General features: G+C 46.7%; 1 protein-coding gene across 2 annotated transcripts; it reads right to left on the reverse strand.

Annotated features, from left to right (window-relative positions):
- Nucleotides 1-982: 982 nt before the first annotated feature.
- LOC307242271 (pyridoxal kinase-like) lies at nt 983-18,891 on the reverse strand. Of its 2 annotated transcripts, none has more exons than XM_080016659.1 (12): nt 18,782-18,891; nt 17,908-18,048; nt 9,107-9,161; nt 7,568-7,672; nt 7,343-7,426; nt 7,203-7,237; nt 6,539-6,624; nt 4,490-4,535; nt 4,153-4,264; nt 3,871-4,007; nt 2,051-2,117; nt 983-1,947 (listed from the first exon to the last, which is right to left on the reverse strand). In XM_080016659.1, exons 2-12 carry the CDS (start codon nt 17,986-17,988, stop codon nt 1,832-1,834), a joined length of 924 nt encoding a protein of 307 aa, XP_079872785.1. In that variant the 5' UTR covers nt 17,989-18,048; nt 18,782-18,891; the 3' UTR covers nt 983-1,831. The 2 variants fall into 2 exon arrangements, with proteins under 2 accessions (XP_079872785.1, XP_079872786.1); XM_080016660.1 differs by lacking the exon at nt 18,782-18,891 and adding an exon at nt 18,514-18,622.
- Between the last annotated feature and the right edge of the window lie 447 nt (nt 18,892-19,338).

Here is a 19,338-nt window from a genome sequence, read left to right on the forward strand (position 1 = left end):
CGCCCATCTCCTCCTCTCCTCTGGTGGTGATTGGCGTTGTGGTTGTGATTTCAGGTTCCTAAGGCAGTATCACAGTACAGTCCATAGAGACACAACAACAGTACAGAAGAGGTACAGCGACACAGCGGGAGGGAACAGACGGGGGGATCTAGATTGGACCTTTCACTTCAAGCCCCTAGGTGATGTGTGTTAATTTTCCGTTCTCTTTCTCGCTTCCTGAAAACTCGTTTTCTTTCCGAAGCCACGAGCTTCTTGCGAGCTTGATTTTTTGTTTTTTTTTGTTTTTTGTTTTTTTTTTATAATCAGGAAGCGACGAGATAAATGATGGGAAGTTAAAAGTCACCAGCAGTACTTTGGCACGATCAGATCATTAAAACCTCCGTTTTCCCCAAGGTGCCCTTGTAGCTCGGCGGGCTAAGGCACAGGCTGTGTACCCGGGACACTGAGTTTGACAACTCACACACATTACCGTTTCTCTCCCATTCTTTTTTTGTCTTTTTTTTCCTGTCGCTATCCCTTGTGGAATATATAAAAAAGAAAAATCTGAAATTCAATCAATTTCCTTGTTTTGGACTGGTGACGGATTAAAAAGAAATGTGCATAAAACCAAAGGAGATAAATCCTTGAAACCCTTGATTAAATTTGGCGAATTAATATACTCGTTCAATTCAATTCAAATTATTTTTTGGGTCGAAAGTCTCCTGTTCGTACCTGTGGAGGGTAACGGGGAGGGATCTGGTTTCCAATTGGCCGACGCCGAGTCAGATTGACCAACGGGCTTCTTTTCGCGATGTGAAACCTCCTCTCTCCCTAAGATAAGATGGGGTTTGTGTGAGAACAGTTCTACTGTACTACCACGATGAGATGGCTGTAGTATTTACTGGTGATGATCAGTGTGGTGGAAACACCTACTCCTCCCTGTGTCAGCGACAGAACCGGTCCCCACACGTCTGGAGTGGGTGATATTATTATTGGTAATGTGTGTGTGTGTGTGTGTGTGTGTGTGTGTGGTCTATAGTACAACAGCATCAACACAACGGTCCAACAGACAAATCCCATTGAAGATATCATACAGATGGACCAATACAGTTATAGTACAACATCTATCCATCAACTATACATTGTGCGTTATTTAATTTTTTTTTTTTTTGTCCTTTCTTTTGTTTTGTTTTCTTTTGTTTTTTGGTCGAGATGAAAGGTGGCGGGAGTTGGTCAACTTTTCTTCGATGGCTTTAAGGAGGTGTGTGTGTGTGTGTGTGTGTGTGTGTCTGGGGTGTGCATGGGGGTCTATTACCTCGATAGACATGGATAGACATTGTTTGGCCGTTACAGTTTGCAGCAGCAGCTCTAGCTCCTCCCCCTTCCTCCAATATGGCAGCACAGGGGAAACTCCTCATTTAACGCCGGGTGTTTTTTTTTTGTTGTTGTTGTTGTTTTTTTTTTAAAGGACTTAGGGAACGAGTCTGAACGGATTGTTGTCGCCCTTTAGCCGCAACATGTGGCCCTGCAACCAGAGCCGGCGTTTACGTGGGGTTTGGTCTCGGCCCAGCACTCTACCACGCCCCCTGACGTTCTAGCTACGGTTCAGGATGAGGATGATGAGGAGGTTTAGGGAGGCCGTTTGTTTTTTTTCTGGGGTTAACGTCGTGGAACGGGCGTAAGAGGTGATCTGCTCTGACGTTAAGGGTTTGACTAAGGTGAGCGGTGCGGAGGACTGGGTTCAGGGCGACAGCTATTGACGGGGATACAAGCCTTTTCGCGGGGCAGATGGGAGATGAGGTTTTCGGGTTTTTGTATTTTTTTTGTGGCGAGTCTGGTGGCGCTGCCGGTGTTATGATATGACCGTGGCCTCAATAACTATCGCGGGGTCTTCTATGTCGGCTTTGCTCTGGACCATCCGCAGCTCCAGCTGGGGCGGGCTGGGCCTTCTGTCGGGTCCCGCCAGCTCTGGGAGGGAGGGACGAGGACGGAAAGGTCAAAAAGGACGTCAACTCATCTGCTTTTTCAGTGCCGAATATGACATGCGCGGTCCCCGGTTTGTGTTTCTCACCGTGCGCGTAAGATATGGTCCTCTGGATAACGTGGTGCATCACCGAGAACGTCTTCTCGCAGGCCGTCTGCAAAGGAGGGAAGGGGCGGAACAGGAAGAAACATGACAGCGGTGTAGTAGTTACATTACATAATCGCCCGATCGCAATGATTTGAGTAGATCACAATCTTTTTTGTGAAAAAAAAATAATAATAATCATACGATCATACATTCAATTAAATTCGCTGAATTAAGTCAGCTAATTTTGGTTCAGGCAAATTAATGCAATTCAATTCAAAAAAGGCTAAATTGCAGATGTAAATGGAAAGAAAATAAATAAATAAATAAATAAATAAATAAATATATATGACGTCATAAAACAAAACATAAAAATGTAAATGTTACACTGAAAAAATAAAATGTATGAGTGGAGATAAATAAATACACATTTCAATTGCTGTTAATAAATATTTATACAGATAAGTAAAAATTACCAAAATAGAAAAATGTTGTAAATTAACTTTTTAATCAGAATTTTTTATGTTTCAAAGTTCAATGTCAAATATAGCTGCAGGCAGCAATACACAGGGTCCAGTTTCGTCGTGTTGGGTGCGCGTTACAGGTTCCCAGGTTTTCTGCAACGCAGCACACTTTTCCGAGTTTCCTTGGCAGAGCAACCACTATGCAGTCTACACAGCACAACCCTCCTGTCTTCAAAACAACCGTCCATGTTTGCCTGTAAACCAGAACTTCTCATTGTTAGAACTCACCGTGTTGTCTGTGGAAACAGAGCTGCACCCTCAGTGACGGGTGGCCGTTTGGCGCCGTGTCGGGCACGTCACTTAATTGTTGAGTTTTTTCCTTGGATTGTATTTTCAGTACGTTACGTTTCCATGAAATACAAAAAAACGTTGTGTGTTTTTTCACTGAGTCGCACATTTCAGTGTTTTCGAGGGACGCGCTGACGACATTTTCAGGATTATGTTTTGTTCTTTTTTTCATTAATCTGGCAAAGTAACGGGGACCATGGATTTGAAGTATCAATCCAACAGATCTACTGACATCTACCAGGTAACAAGCTATATAAAAACACACGTAAATCGATAGTTTGGTAACTTCTAAACACTACAAAGAGCCCACGCCGCACTATGGACACGCTTCAACTGGACATTTTCAATCGGAATCTGTACATTTATAGGAAATTATATGATGACGTCATAAAGCGTCTGACTGTAAATATCATCTCGTTCTAGAACGAGACGTGTGACGTGTCAGTTAACCAGGACCAACTGAATATTTCGGGTCAAATTTGTTCGCTTTTTAGGTAATATCGGGCTCCATATGTGGATCGATTTAGATGAAATAGATAAACCGGATCCTTGTTACATAGCGGTTTAAACGACACCTCAAGCTTGTTCGTAGCTTGGTAGTACGTCACCTAAATATGACATATTTCGGTGTCAGGTGTACTGGCTCGTCTGTGTTAAAAATTGCTCAGAATTTGGTCGGTTTCTCGCTAATATCCACTCTGTACGTGGATCAATTTGGATGAAACAAGACGTCAACCGTGTTTTTGTGTTATGTGTTGTGTATGGCGAAGTTGGTGTTCCAGATAGTTTTAGGCTAAATTCCCGATTCCAGAGATTTTTATCATTAAACATTCCATAGAAATAAGTAGCAAGAATAGAGTTACAGGTTTATTGTGTGTGTGTGTGTGTGTGTGTGTGTGTGTGTGTGTGTGTGTGTGTGTGTGTGTGTGTGTGTGTGTGTGTGTGTGTGTGTGTGTGTGTGTGTGTGTGTGTGTGTGTGTGTGTGTGTGTGTGTGTGTGTGTGTGTGATACCTTGAGGTCGTTGGGGTAGTGGTGTGTCCACGCCAGCAGCATGGCAGCGAATAAATCTCCGGTCCCCACAAACACGGCGTCCACCTTGGGAACCTCGATGCGGACCCTCTGTGTCGACCGGCTGCCGTCTGGAAGAACTGAAGAGCGTGGGACGCAGGGTGAGGTGTCCGTCACACTCAGAATCCCAGTTATTTAGGCACGCACGCACACACGCACACGCACACACACACACACACACACACACACACACACACACACACACACACACACACACACACGCACCAGTGCGCTGGCTTCCCAGTGACACCAGGAAGCGGTCTCCCAGTCTGGAGGGGAGGTCGGAGGAGGTGATGACCACCGTGTCTGGGCCCATGGCGTGGAGCAGGTCCATCACCTAGGCAACGCAGAAGCCAAAGCACACTCAGGAAGGGGTGGGGAACGAGCTTAGCAGTTTATATTAAGCTCGTGTTAAGGTAGATATGATCAATTAGCTCATTATAGTCGGTGTCCATGTGCTTCGGCTTGACTTTTGTGATTCCGCAGAGAGCTGTTGTGTGTGTCGGGAGACACATGGGATAAGAGGAGAGAACGTAAACCAAAAGGTCAAAGCGTTTCTCACCTCCACCGCGTCTTTCTCTGTGCTGATGTTTTTCCCTGTCAATAACCTGAAACACAAACAAACAAACAAACAAACAAACACTACGTCGAGTGCTCTCATGGGAATTGTTTGTTGTAGTTCCCCTGCGACCACTGGGTGGCGACGTTCTACAGCAAAACTACTGCACATCAAATCACAGAATCACATCCATCAAATCGACATCCGCAATAAAATGCAACTAATTGATATCCACTGTATACATTTTTTTCTGCTAGGTGTATGAAAAACAAAGACAATGTGTGAATCGTGAAATCTTGGAGCTGTGATTTCCAAAGATTTGTGTATTTGTAAGAAAATGAATAGAAGCTAAATTAACCCAAAAGCCTGTGTTTACCGAACATTTTGCTCTGTATCAATACTCCTTTTACAGATACAGACCTGTTGTGCATATTATTACATCTACATTTTCTATTCGGTCCATCATTTCTCCATTAATTGACCTCGTTGAATACGGCATCCATCAATCGAAAAAGAAAAAGAAAAAAACATATACACACACACACAAACACACACACACATACGCTACTCACAAAAAGTTAGGGATATTTGGCTTTCGGGTGAAATTTATGGAAAATGTAAAAAGTTCACGCTACAGTGATATTATATCATGAAAGTAGGGCATTTAAGTAGAAGCATGCAATGGTGATTTCCTCATCTCAAACAATTTATTGAAACAAAAGCCAACAACAGTGGTGGGTTTACCACAACAAAAAATGTCAATGTCTCAATAACTTGTCATGTGCCCTTGAGCATCAATTACAGCTTGACAACGACGTCTCATGCTGTTCACAAGTCGACTTATTGTCTGCTGAGGCCTGGCCCCCCACTCTTCTTGAAGGGCGGCCCTCAGGTCACTGGGGTTCTGGGGTACAGAGTTACGAGCCTCTACACGGCGACTCAACTGATCCCATAGGTTTTCTGTGGGATTCAGGTCTGGAGAAAGTGCAGGCCACTCCATTTGAGGTACCCCAGTCTCCAGCAGCCGTTCCCTAATGATGCGACCTCCATGAGCTGGAGCATTGTCGTCCATGAAGATGATATTAGGCCTGTGTTGTTGATGCAGGGGCACAATGACTGGATTAATGATGTTATTCAGGTAGTATGGGCTTGTCACTGTACCATTCACAAAGTGGGGGAGGTTCTGTAGGGTAGTTCTAGGGCAGTTCTGTATTGACTAGACACACCTGACCACACTGTAACACCACCACCACCAAAGGCTCGTCTGGTGACAACAGTGGCTGATGCATAGCGCTCTGCTTGAGGTCTCCAACATCGTTGGCGGCCATCATTTCTGCTCAACGTGAATCGAATTTCACCACCTGTGCCTGGTGGTGTGGGCAGGTACCCTTGCAGGTCGTCTAGCACGCAGACCACGCTGATGTAAACGGTTTTGAATGGTCTGACGTGACACTTGGGTGCATCTCACCTCCCTTAAATGTGCCTGGAGTTGAGTGGCATCATCATCCGGTTCCGCAGGGCACTGTTCACAATGAAGCGCTCATCAGTGTGGGATGTGGCCAAAAGGACGTCCACTTCTATGCCTTTCTGTGACTCTTCCAGTCTCTCTGTATCTCTGTTGCAGCCTGCTGATGACACTGTGACGCTCAGTGGCCACTTCCCTCTGAGAACATCCTGTTTGAAGCCTCGCGAGGTACTGTTGACCAGTTGTTAGGTGTCGTCTTGGTCTCATGATGTCAAAATGTGCACAGCATGATGAAGAGGACTGTTTAAATACCAATTCTAATTGAACCAGGAAATGTATTGGTCGATTCATGGATCAAACACCTGTTGTGAATTTTGCCGTTCAGCTCCTTGTTAGAGAACAGCAAGTTGTGAAAAAGTTGTGCAAGTTCACCTGTAAAGGTTATAGTGCATTTTAGGTTCATTCTGAAATTTCACCCGAAAGCCGAATATCCCTAACTTTTTGTGAGTAGTGTATATATATATAAAAAAGTTCATGTGAATGTACATAACATATGAAATCTACAAACACTGAGGTTTCTCACTTACTCGGCTTCAAACTGGTTGGGAGTGATGATGTCAGCGACCGGAACTACCTTGTTCTTATAGACTGGGTGAAGATTCTGGGGAACGTACTGGAACCACACACAGTTTTTTTATATATATATATATATATATATATATATATATATATATATATATATATATACACACACACACACACACACACACACACACACACACACACACACACACACACACACACACATAGTTATGATTATAGTTTTTAGAGTTTTGTTAAAAGGAATCAAAAATTCAACATTATTATTTGACTTTTTTGAGGATTTGTGAATGTTTTGCCTCACGGAGGGAGAGTTATAAAGGCGCCTTTTCGACCGATCGTCGTGTTGCTGCTGTACTGGACCCTGTGTGTGTGTGTGTGTGTGTGTGTGTGTGTGTGTGTGTGTGTGTGTGTGTGTGTGTGTGTGTGTGTGTGCGCAGTGAGTAACAGTGAGTCAGTGTGGAGTTGTCGGATCATAAGCCAATACGTCCGTGGGATGAGCCTAAAAACTCCACTAGTAGTCATTTTGGAGACCAGTCCTCATGAGTACACACACACACACACACACACACACACACACACACACACACACACACACACACACACACACACACACACACACACACACACACACACACACACACACCTCACCATAGAGCCATGATCTCCGAGAACAGGATCACAGACTGAAAAGAAAGACATGATTAATTAGGTTGAGTATTAGTCAAGTAGGCCTCTGGTTTAATAAACAACATTATCACTAAATCAAGTCAAAGTGAAAGCCCCCGCACCGTAGACGAGGTTGGGGTTGGCCCGTTTCAGCTCCTGGACGATGTCCACCACCATCTCCAGGAAGGACGTGTCCCTGGTGTAGCCTGAGCACAGCACACGCACGCATCACGCTTACTTAAGGCTCCGAAAGTATTCTGATTCCAAGACTGAATCACGTCAACGTCACATTTCACAGCGCTCCCAGCGCCACACAACGCTCCACGGTGTTGTTTTAGCGTTCCGACCTGTCAGGACGTAGTCGTAGTGGTGCACGTTGTTGAGTTTTATTCCCTCGTACAGGACGTGCAGCTCGTCCGCCGTGAGCACCTGGCCCTTCCAGTGAGAGTAGCCTGAAAGAGGAGAGGAGAGAAGGATGGAGGAGAGCGGAGGAGAGGAGGCAAGGATGGAGGGGGGGGGGAGAGGAGAAAACAATAACATCTGTGGACCAAAGGAAGTTTCCACCAACTCAGAGTGAACACAAAAGTCAAACTAATCGTTACTGGAATCAGGGCTATTGCACAACGATTGAGTTCTTGTCACCTGCTGATCTGCACTTTTTAAGGTTCCAACCGTGCGGCTCCGGCTAATGAGCCTCGGCCCAGAAGTCCAACGAGTGGCTCGGCTCATGGGCTGGAGCAAAAACATGGCGAGGCTTTTTTTTTTTTTTTACTTTCTGGACCGCGTTCGTTCCACCTCTGAAAGTCCTACACTTCAAGTACCAACACCAGATGCATCATGGTAACCGAGGAGTATGGCACTGTTCCAGGAACGTCTGTTTGGGATCAATAGAACGTGACGATTGACAAATAATCTTTTTTCCAATTCTTCTTCATTTGCATCTGGCTCTACCGGCTCTTGGTTTTTTCTGCCATACCCTATTTTAGGCTGGTATCGCTGCATCCCCCAGTACAAGCCTGTGTGTGTGTGTGTGTGTGTTCGTGAGTGTGACTTACAAGCTTATGTTTTCATGCGTTGTGTGGGTGGTGTGTGTTTTTTTTTTTTTTTTTTTCATTGTGTGTGTGTGTGACATGTCTAATGCGGGCTGATGATGTCGCAGCTCCAGGTGAGTCACAGCCGGGTCACATGGTGTGGTGCTGGTTGCTAGGCAACAAGACGGCAGAAAGCCGGAGGGGCCGAGAAATTGAGATGAGCAGTCAGCGGCACCGGGAACAGCTTTGACTGTGTGTGTGCGCGCGTGTGACGATTCTGTCGTCACTAGTTGCCGCTGTTGAACTTCACATATTCGGCGACGACTTAACGCCATGACCTCCCTAAGAGTCTCTCTCTCTCTCTGTTAGTGAACCAAGTGTGTTTGTTGTATTGTCTGTAACTGTGAACTAGAGAAAATGTTAAAATAAAGATGCTTTAAAAATCTCTCTCTCTCTCTCTCTCTCTCTCTCTGAATGAATGATCAGTAGATATCCCACGGCCCTGGGAGGGTCCCGACCTTAACGCCCCGAAGCCTCCCCGTGACGACCCGTGATCGTGGGCGAGAACGCTGACCCAAACGCACTCACGCTCGTTGAGTCACGAAAAAAAACAACCACAGGCGTGCGTCCGTCCAGAGATCACACATAACGTGTCAGAGTGCAACGAAACGGGACAAACTTTAACTCTGCTAAAGATTAAATCGGCTCATTCAGCGAACGGTTGAATGAGACAAGTTAAAAAAAAACTTCTTTGGCAATGCTCACAGACACACAGGCAAACACACAGGCAGGCACACAGGCAGGCACACACACACACGCACACACACACACACACACACACACACTAAGCTGTACCTGTGTGGTTGGAGAACTGGACTGAGTTGATGGAATCCACCTCAAACCCTAACACCTAGAGAGAGAGAGAGAGAGAGAGAGAGAGAGAGAGAGAGAGAGAGAGACAGAGAGAGAGAGAGAGAGATTAAGATAACAGTAGCAAACACACACACACACACACACACACACGCACGCACGCACACACACGCACACACACGCGCACACACACGCACACACACACACACACACACACACACACACACACACACACACACCGACAGAACGAGGCACCGGAGATTGAGAAATCACAAGTTGGGAGAACTGAGATTTCCCTGTCTTGATGTTTATCGCCGGCACCGTGACTCACAGTGTGGCTTCAAACAGAGAACATAATATCGTGCCGATTCCTGCAGCGTTTGTGGGATTCAGTGCAGCAGAACTTTGCATTTCACCGTTTACAAGGGAAGGAGTGGACAGGCGTTCCCTTATCTAAAGTGTTTAAAAAATCTGTCTAAATAAAAAAAAAAAAAAAAAAAGTAACATTGACTTTCAAATCTCAAAAAAAAAATCGAACTACTAAAACGATGCACATGGACGGGTATCTCGCTGGAAGAGACAACGACAACGAGCCAAACGAGACACAAAATATCCCTTTTCTCGGTGAATGAAGACAATCAAAGGCGGTGTATTATGAAAAGAAGGCACGTTCCCGCATTATAACGAGCAAACATCCCATTGCACAACAGGAAGTATGTATAATACACCCTGGCTCGGTCATTACTGCTATAGAATTGGCCAAATACACCGCGTTCCAAATTATTATGCAAATTGGATTTAAATGTCATAAACATTTAATTTAGTTTTTCAATTAAACTCATGGATGGTATTGTGTCGCGGGGCTCTTTGGATCACCGAAATCAATATCAGACACCTGTGATAATTAGTTTGCCAGGTGAGCCCAATTCAAGGAAAACTACTTAAGAAGGACGTTCCACAACATTAAGCAGGCCACAGGTTTTAAGCAATATGGGAAAGAAAAGGGATCTCTCTGCTGCTGAAAAGCCTCAAATAGTGCAATGCCTTGGACGAGGTATGAAAACATGAGATATTACACGAAAACTTAAGCGTGATCATCGTACTGTGAAGAGATTTGTGGCTGATTCAGAGCACAGACGGGTTTGTGCAGATAAAGGCAGATTCTGGCAGATTCTGCCAGACAAATTCATGGGATTAAGAGAGCAGCTGCTAAAATGCTGTTACAAAGCAGCAAACAGGTAAACAGGTATTTGAAGCTGCTGGTGCCTCTGGAGTCCCGCAAACCTCAAGGTGAAGGATCCTCCACAGGCTTGTGCAGTTGTGCATAAACCTACTATTGGGCCCTACCTAACCAACGCTCACAAGCAGAAACGGTTGCAGGGGGCCCAGAAATACATGAAGACTCATTTTCAAACAGTCTTGTTTACTGATGAGTGCCGTGCAACCCTGGATGGTGCAGATGGATGGAGTAGTGGATGGTTGGTGGATGGCCACCATGTCCCAGCAAGGCTGCCACGTCAGCAAGGAGGTGGCGGAGTCATGTTTTGGGCCGTGCCTTCCGTAGCAAAATCATCTTCATGCCTGACAATGCACCATCTCATGCTGCAAAGAATACCTCTGTGTCATTGGCTGCTATGGGCATAAAAGGAGAGAAACTCATGGTGTGGCCCCCTTCCTCCCCTGACCTCATCCCTATTGAGAACGTTTGGAGCATCCTCAAGCAAAAGATCTATGAGGGTGGGAGGCAGCTTGCATCAGAACAACAGCTCTGGGAGGCTATTCTGACATCCTGCAAAGAAATTCAAGCAGAAACTCTCCCAAGTTCAATGGATGCAAGAATTGTGAAGGTGATATCAAAGAAGGGTCCTATGTGAACATGTCACTTGGCCTGTTAAGATGTTTTTGATTGAAATAGCTTTTGATTTCAGTAAATATGACCTCCTAATGCTGCAAATTCAACAAATGACCATTTTCAGTTCTTTACAAACCATTAAGTGTTTTGAGATAATTTGGAACAGTCCTTTTTGAGTTTTTTTATTTTTGAAAAAAATACTTATCATTGGGAGGTTTGGTCAATAACATTCAAATTATACATTTGAATTATATTAATTATATAGTTGATGACTTGAAAATTATGCTGACTGTCATTTGCGTCGACTATTTAGGAAAATCAGAGAAAAATATCATCTGCATATTGATTTGGAACGCGGCGTTGTCCACGCGGAATCACAGCTTTGGCCAGTCTGTCCGGCAGCTTGCCTTTCCGCGGAACTTGCCCTGGGCGTCTCGCCTCTCAGGCACGCCGATGCTTACTGCGGGGACAACCACACAATTATTCCTTCCTGTTTAGGGGACTCCCCTGATACACAACAGCTGAGCGGCCCTGGGACGGGAGCCTGCACCGCCTGTCTGCAGCAGCGGCTTGACCACGCCCCCTGGTCTACCACAAGTGTACAGTATATAGCATATATAGTGTATATAGTATATAAAGGGTGATGCGCGATGAGATGCTTGGCGCTGAGACGCCATGCGCACGCAGCGTGCACGCCGTGGTATTGTACACAGTGTACGATACAGACTGGTCAGAGAGCTGGTGGTAAGTCCGAACAGTCGTCAAACAGGACATTGAGTGGGGAGTACCTGTAGTATAACCTCCAGCAAATTGCCGGTACGGCTGTGAATGGAAGTGTGTGGGAATGGAAGCAGTAACATTTCTGTAAAGAAGGGGTGGAGCCCAATCCAAATAAAGCAAAAACAGCGTGTTCTTTGACAAATATTTATTTTGTGCAAATATTTCAAAAAGTTTTTTGTTTTCAGGAAGAAGAAGAAAAAAAGACGAGGCGAGTCCGATCCGAACGGTGGCACTCGGCTGCGAAAGGCGAGAAACTGACACGCGGCCAGTCTCTACAGAGGCGGGTCTTTTATATTTTTAAACTTTATCATTTTTATCCCTAAAAACGCCACTCCGACACTAGACGTCTCTTTTAGAGTGAGGGGCGCGGTGCGCTGACGTCGGGCAGGAGCGCTTCGCTTGCTTGACGGCTGCAGCGCGGCACGGAGCCGGAGGGAGGGAACGAGCGGACCGAGAGAGGTGGAACGGGTGGAGAAGGTTCCTTCTCGGGAGGTAGAGAGTGTAGGACAGGTTGAAAATGATCACACTGATTTAATAACTTTGGGTCAGAGTCATGGCGTCTGGGGACGGGGGGCTCTGTCCCCCACTGAGTCGGCTGAGGGAAGAGTCCGCGGGGGACTCCATACAGAACTTTTCAATAAAGGAGGCCAATGTGGGAATGACTACCTGCTGCCTTTGCCGGATATTTTTTTAATCCAACATTGTTACGGGTTCCATGTGGGAAAAGATGTGCAATCTGATGCCTCCCTCTCAAGTTAAAGGTCCATCTTGTGTTCAAGTGTCTCGACTTGGAACCCTCTTGTCATAAATCAACGGCTTTCAGTGACGTGTGCACTCTGGCTTCATATTAAAAAAATCATATTAAATCTTGTATAATAACCCCCTCGCCCGACGCCGCGCCGCTCAAATTAGTTTCGACTAAATGGGAAATGCCCGCTCCACTCCGATCCGTTCCGGTTCTACGGAAACACTGCCCTCCGTCTTCGCTGACGTCACCCGGGAGGAATACGTTGGCGGCCAATCCGGGCGCTGTTCCTTCGCCCCTCCGCTTGTGGCGCTCCTGTGTCTGCCGAGCGGAGAGGGGGAGCGAGAGCGAGCGCGAGAGCGAGAGAGACAGAGAGAGCTTTCCGTCGGACAGCGCCGGCAGAGGGATACCCCCAGCACGCTCGCCAACACATCTCATCACTTCTCATCTCCGTCAACGTTCTTACATTGTGACATTATGGCCCCGTCCGCTCTGCCCACCCGGCGTGTTTCTCTGTGGAGCGTTGAAGGCTCCTAACCCCCCACCACCACACACGGCGGCTGATCAAGTCCCACAAAATGGAAAGACACGTGCATTTATTTTGTTGCGTTACTGCCAGCTCTGCTTAGAGAACCGGACCATGAAATGATGACCAGGCTTACCAAATGTCATAGGCATATGAAGGCAAATCATTACATAATGTGTCTACACTCTCTATCTCATTATATTAATATACTGTATACGACAAACTAAGCTGGGACTTGTATGTCTTTTTGTTGATGCAAAATCCCAATTTCACCATGTGGAAAATGCAGGGTCCTCTAAGCCGGTGATCCTTTTTATTATATCAGCGACCCTCAATTTAATATGCATTAGGCCAGGGGCCCTGTTTGATTCGATAAGATTTTGTCTCTGGAGCCCTAATTTGAGAAGACGGTTATTGTTAGCGACGACCAAACGTCCGTACCCCTCTGTACTACAGCTCGGGAGATACGAGTGGAACCAGAATACAAACTGTCATTACGGTACATTCTCTAATGGTGCTCACGTCTGGTAAATGAAACAACAGGGCATCGGTGTTACCGGCGTAATGGAAATAAAACCCATTTCGTTCATTTCCGCGTAAAACTATCATTTGCAAATTACTGAGGGTGTTATTAGTCGAGCGCCGCAAAGAACGAAAGCCAGGGCGGCTTCGTGTGCGCGCGCGGCAGAGTCGCGCGGTCCGTCACGTTTCGCTCATCACGGCCGGGGAGGAGAGAAAGGAGGCTGTAGAAGACCTCCGATCGGGACCCGTCTCCCTCTCCATGCGCATTCCTCCGTCCGTAATTAGCAGCCCGTGCGTAACGGGGACACTTGGCGCGCCGCAGTCGAGAAGCTCCAACCGCTGCGGTTGAGAACGGCGGCGGTCGTACCAGGCCCCGGCCACACGCACCACGGACCCGTCAGAACGACCACAGGACGCAGCCTGGAGGGCATCCAGGGCTAAAAATAGATTTAGCACCGCTTTCGACAACCGGCAGCCAAGACGAAGGAACGTGGAGAAAGTGATCTGATACAAGTCACCTTCGCTATTACCACTTAACTATTCCAGTATCAATTCTAAGATTATAAATGACGATTATTCACAATGACAGTACGTTTGTATTTGAGACATCCAGGGTGTCTGTGGCTGTGAGGTAGTTCCATTTCATGCTTTTTTCAGGCAAGATTTCGGGTCAAATCATCTCTTCTTCAGTGACGTATTACAGGCAAGTACTATATTACTGGGTTGTTCAGAGAGTTAAGTGTTAGTGTGTTAGAAACAGGGCGGGTTATGAACTAGATGGTTCTATGAGCTGTGTATTAGAACAGATTCCTTCGGGTCAGATCAGCAAGGTAAGGGATTAGAAATTGTAATAAATCGACATAATTAGTATTTTTTTTTTCGACAGAACTTCAGGCAGTAAATTAGTAAATAAAAGAAAGTAAATTAAATCGAATGAAAAAAAATGGACAGAATGACCTGAACTCATGGATTCAAATGTAAGACTGTTTAAGGGAGTTTATATGTAATATTTGAAAATTTGCAAACTTCGGAACATTTAAGTGTTTTACACTGTTAGGACCTCACACACACACACACACACACACACACACACACACACACACACACACACACACACAAACACACACATCCATCCAGCATCTTCACTAGATATTAACATACTAGTCATTACTCTCTACTATCAGGCTGCACGCTGGTCCAAATCTAAAATCAAACGCTCTTGCTGACTAATAAGTCCATCCATCATTAAATAAATCAATGCTTCATCATTTCCAATATGCATTGCATCCTTTCACAAATGCCCCAGTGCCTTGCAGACTATTACTGTGAATGACAACAACCTTGCCCTTTACCTTCACCATATATTGTAATTCATGCACCGTGACAGTGACAGCTGTTGAAACGCCATTAGCAATTCCACAGGATCAACTTGTGAAAACTTGGGAAATGAAATAGGCAGATGTCACAACGGGCTGGGGTCAGGTGTCATTAGGAGAATTAAGTTCGGAACCATTACCCGACACTTCGCATATCAAAGAGCACATGCAAAAATATCAATACATAAAGTATTAAAAAAAGCAAAACGAAGTATAAAATCTGGGACAAATGAGGTCCAGTCGTCAGGTATTTCTCACACAGTCAAACTATGAAAAAGAAATATTTTGTACCTTTACTTGGTCAAATAATAACATGTTTAATATACCAGAGTATTTAAAGGTACAGTGTGTAGAATTTGGCGGCATCTAGTGGTGAGGTTGCTGATCGCAATCAACTGAATACCCCTCCACCTGACGGTGCAACATGGCAGCCCCCGTGGATGAGACAGTGGCCACGAAACTTGCAAAAGGTCCTCTTTCGTGCCAGTCTTTGGTTTGTCCATTCTGGGCTACTATAGAAACATGGCGGTGGTGGCCTCCGTGAAAGCGTTCCTGCTCCCTATGTAGATAAAAATGGCTCATTCTAAGGTAATGCCAACACAATGATTCGTATTTTTATGGGATTATACACTAATTAAAACATACTTGTGAATATTGTATTCTTTTTTTTTTTATCATTTATTTTTTATTACCTGTGCTGTCAACATGCTGGGCATACAACACGGCGTATTTGGATGCTATTGCATCTAGGACAGAGTTAGTCTGCAAGTGGAGTTCAACTTCTCAACCTGGAATGCAACTCTTTATTTATTTTATTTATATTTATTTATTCTTGAATTGTCAAGGACCGCTGCAATAACTCTGTCCTGTGGATGACGAGCACAGTTTTTGGTTGCACAGAACCGCCACCAATCCCCCTCTTTGGTGAACTATTTTACCATGTTTGGGTCTATGAACAACTAATCACTACTCCAATAGGGGGAGATTCACCACGGGTGAGACAAATAAACATAGAACCAAACAACAACATGTACATGGAAAAACAGAAACTTAAAAACAAACAACAACATGAACATGGAAAAACAAACATAGAAACGAACAACAACATGAACATGGAAAAACATAAACATCGGACGACAACATGTATCTAAAAAACAGAGTTAATTAAGTCCAGGAAAACTGGAGCAGCAATTGGTCACGTGGCCTCTTCCTGTCATAGTTATGGCCGTAAATGAGAAAGGAGAGGGATGCAACCAGGGGGGTGCTGGGGTGCGTTCAAAGCAGGTGCCGGTGCCGTGCGCGTGTGCCTGTGATGAGATTGCCTGTCTGTATATGTGTGTGTGTGTGTGTGTGTGTGAGAAGTGTCCACTGGTGAGTGTACATGACTTATCCCAATTGGTACTGGTGTAAAAGGTCGGTATTATGTTGTGGCGCAGCCACGCAGTGGAAAGGGCCCCAAACCCACCCGAATCCTGCAGCCGCGTAGACACCCCACAGCTGCAGGACAGCCCTGAGCACCCACCCTGCAGCCACAGAGAAGCCGGAAGCCCGCAGAGAAACCCCCACGCCTGGCCCTGAGCAGCATAACCCAGCCCCAGGGAGCGCGACGAGACCCTGCCCAATACAACCCACCGCAATGTGCAGGCACAAGATGCAGCCGCAGAACCCAGGCCGTGGGCGCCAGCCACGGACCGACAGACCAACACCCCGCCCGAACCACCCGCCCCACAGGCGGGCTGGCGGGACACCCATGCCCACCGGCGCCCCGCGCAAGAGCGAGGCCCGCCCCACGGCAGCCGACCACCCAGCCACAAGCCCCAAGCGTCCAAGTATCCAAGTAGCCGATTGTGCTCAGCGCAGTGTGCTGAGCGAAGACCGACAGCCGCCCCTACACCAGCCCACCAGCGCCCCGCCACCTCGGAGAATCCCAGTGCTCCATGTGTGCTGTTGGCAATATGGTTTGCGAGTCCTCCAAGCAAGTCAAACCTGAATAACTCGCACGCCTCCTGCCCCGCAGACCCTGGTTACCAGAATTTGTGTGCGACTGTATGTGTTCTAAGCTAACATGAGTGGAATTAAAAATTTTCGGACGGACGAGAAGCATGTCGGCGCAGGAGCTTGACCGGCAAGATCACATCGCCATCCCGCCACATCCCCACCCACATAGCTCGCACCCCACCTGTCCAAACCCTAGACCTATTGTGTGGTGTATGTACTGAGTATGAATTTGGGCACTGGGAGAGATAGGCGAAGCACAACAAGCACAACGCAGGGGCGCAGCAGGCCGGGACCTGACCGCGCCACAGCACGCCCACCTCCCGTACCCGGAGGCACCCAACCCACAGCCATCAGCCACGGGCGCAGAGCGGACCGCCACCACGCCAGGCAGCTCGGTGCGCCCGTGGTCAGCTCCCGGCCAGCGTGCATATTATATTCCATTTCTGCCAAGTCCGTTCTGTAAATTCTACACACTGCATGCACCTTTAAGAAATGACAGTGAGTTTGACAGAAAGTGAAGGAATTGTGATTGGGTGAGACAGCTATGGGCAGGACTACAGGGAAAACTGCCTGTTATTATTGGAGGAGTTTGGATAAGTGCCTGGTGCTTTTTTTTTTTTTAGTTTATTGCTAATTTATCCAATTCAAAGGGCCATTCTACAATGATGTGCAGGCCGCATTTGGACCAATATGACAGGCCAGTTGAAAAGGCCTTTTATAGACTAATGTACCAACAGGCTTATGGCAGTTGACATAAGCATTAAGTTGGGCACCATTGGCCGGCACTTCACATGCGCAAACACAGGCAATGGGAAAGGCGGACCCCGCCACCAATATTATTAAGGGCATATAGAGGAGCACGTGTGCTTCACATGCGCAAACACAGGCGGCGTGCTTGCCACATTAGGACGACCAAAGCACAGTGGGGAGGAACATCATGTCATGCAACGTTATTATCATTACTGGATGCTATTATAGGGTATTTACCTGCAGCGGGAAGGAGGCGCTCTTGTTGCCCACGTAGCCCCGCACTACGTGGCTCTGGATGGACAGGACACGACACTCCATGGCGCCTCCAGAGCGAAGGACAGGGTCCGTGTTCCAGCGGTTAAAGCACAACCTCGACCACTTGGGAATAATAATAATAATAATCTATCTGTTCAAAACAAGAGTGATCGCTGGGTGCTGCTGGGCTGACCACCTGTCCCCGTCTCTGACACACGCAGCAGCAACGCGGGACTCACGAACGACTCGTTCGCAGCGAACGAATGGACCGAATGACTCAGAAGCCAGGAGACACTTTACACAGCAGCTCACATCCAAACAATAGGAAATAATAATAATAATAATAATAATTATAATACTGTTATAAGAATAAAAATAGAAAATTTGCCAATATACAATACACTTATCGCTATACAATAATCACATCGGTATAGTTGTGTATCTTAAATACCTGACGATTTTTGTTTTGTATTACATTTTTTGTGTTCATTTAAAATTTGTATCCTAGTTTTATTCCCCCCCCCCTTTCTCTGGAGTTTTAAGGGTTTTTTTTACGCTTATGCTGATGGTCTGTGCACCCGACCTCACCGGAAGAAACTCTTTGTCCGCGTTGTAACTCCACCTGGCGGATATCAACTCTCCTTCGTCGTTGACCGGAAGTCCTCCATCGCTCACCGCGGGTGCGGTACAGCGCCCGACGCCGCCGAGGAGTCGGGAAAATTGACCGACTCCATTTTTTTAACCGAGTGGCTCGTCGAGAACCGGGTCTTGTGAAAACAGTCAAACCTTTCACCGCTCGTGTGCGTGTGTGTGCGCGTGCGCGTGCACATGGCACGATCGAGTGGAATCACTTTACCTTTCGCTGCGCGTGTCGTTGCCGTTGCAGTGCGCATTGAATGGGCTGTGTGTCACGACCAGGCCGCCCCGTGCGCACACTTCCGCCCGCACGCACGACACGCGCTCTCTCCCTCGTTACACATTAAAGGACGGAGCACGCGCGCGCGTGCGCGCGCGCACAGCGGCTATTTCTGCACAGGCGATCGGCGCGGCCGCCTAAAGCGTAGCGATGCGATGACGTCACGCCGGTGAAAGCGCGTCATCGCCGCCACACAGCTGGAACTGAATGAGTGTGAGTCAATGGCACAAACCGGAAAGACTGGTCTATTCCGTCATGTTCCAATGCACCCCCCCCCATCGAGTTATAAAGGATCCTAAATTCCCAAGGCCCTATGTTCTCAGGGTCTTGTGTTCCCAAGGTCCTATGTTCCCAGGGTCTTATGTTCCCAGGATTTTGTGTTCCCAAGGTCCTATGTTCCCAATGTCCTATAGCATGCTCCCAGTGTCCTCTGTTCCCAAGGTCCTATGTTCCCAAGGTCCTGTGTTCCCAGGGTCCTATGTTCCCAAGGTCCTATG

This window comes from Zeus faber (genome assembly GCF_960531495.2).
Source record: "Zeus faber genome assembly, chromosome: 16".
Lineage (NCBI taxonomy): Eukaryota > Metazoa > Chordata > Actinopteri > Zeiformes > Zeidae > Zeus > Zeus faber.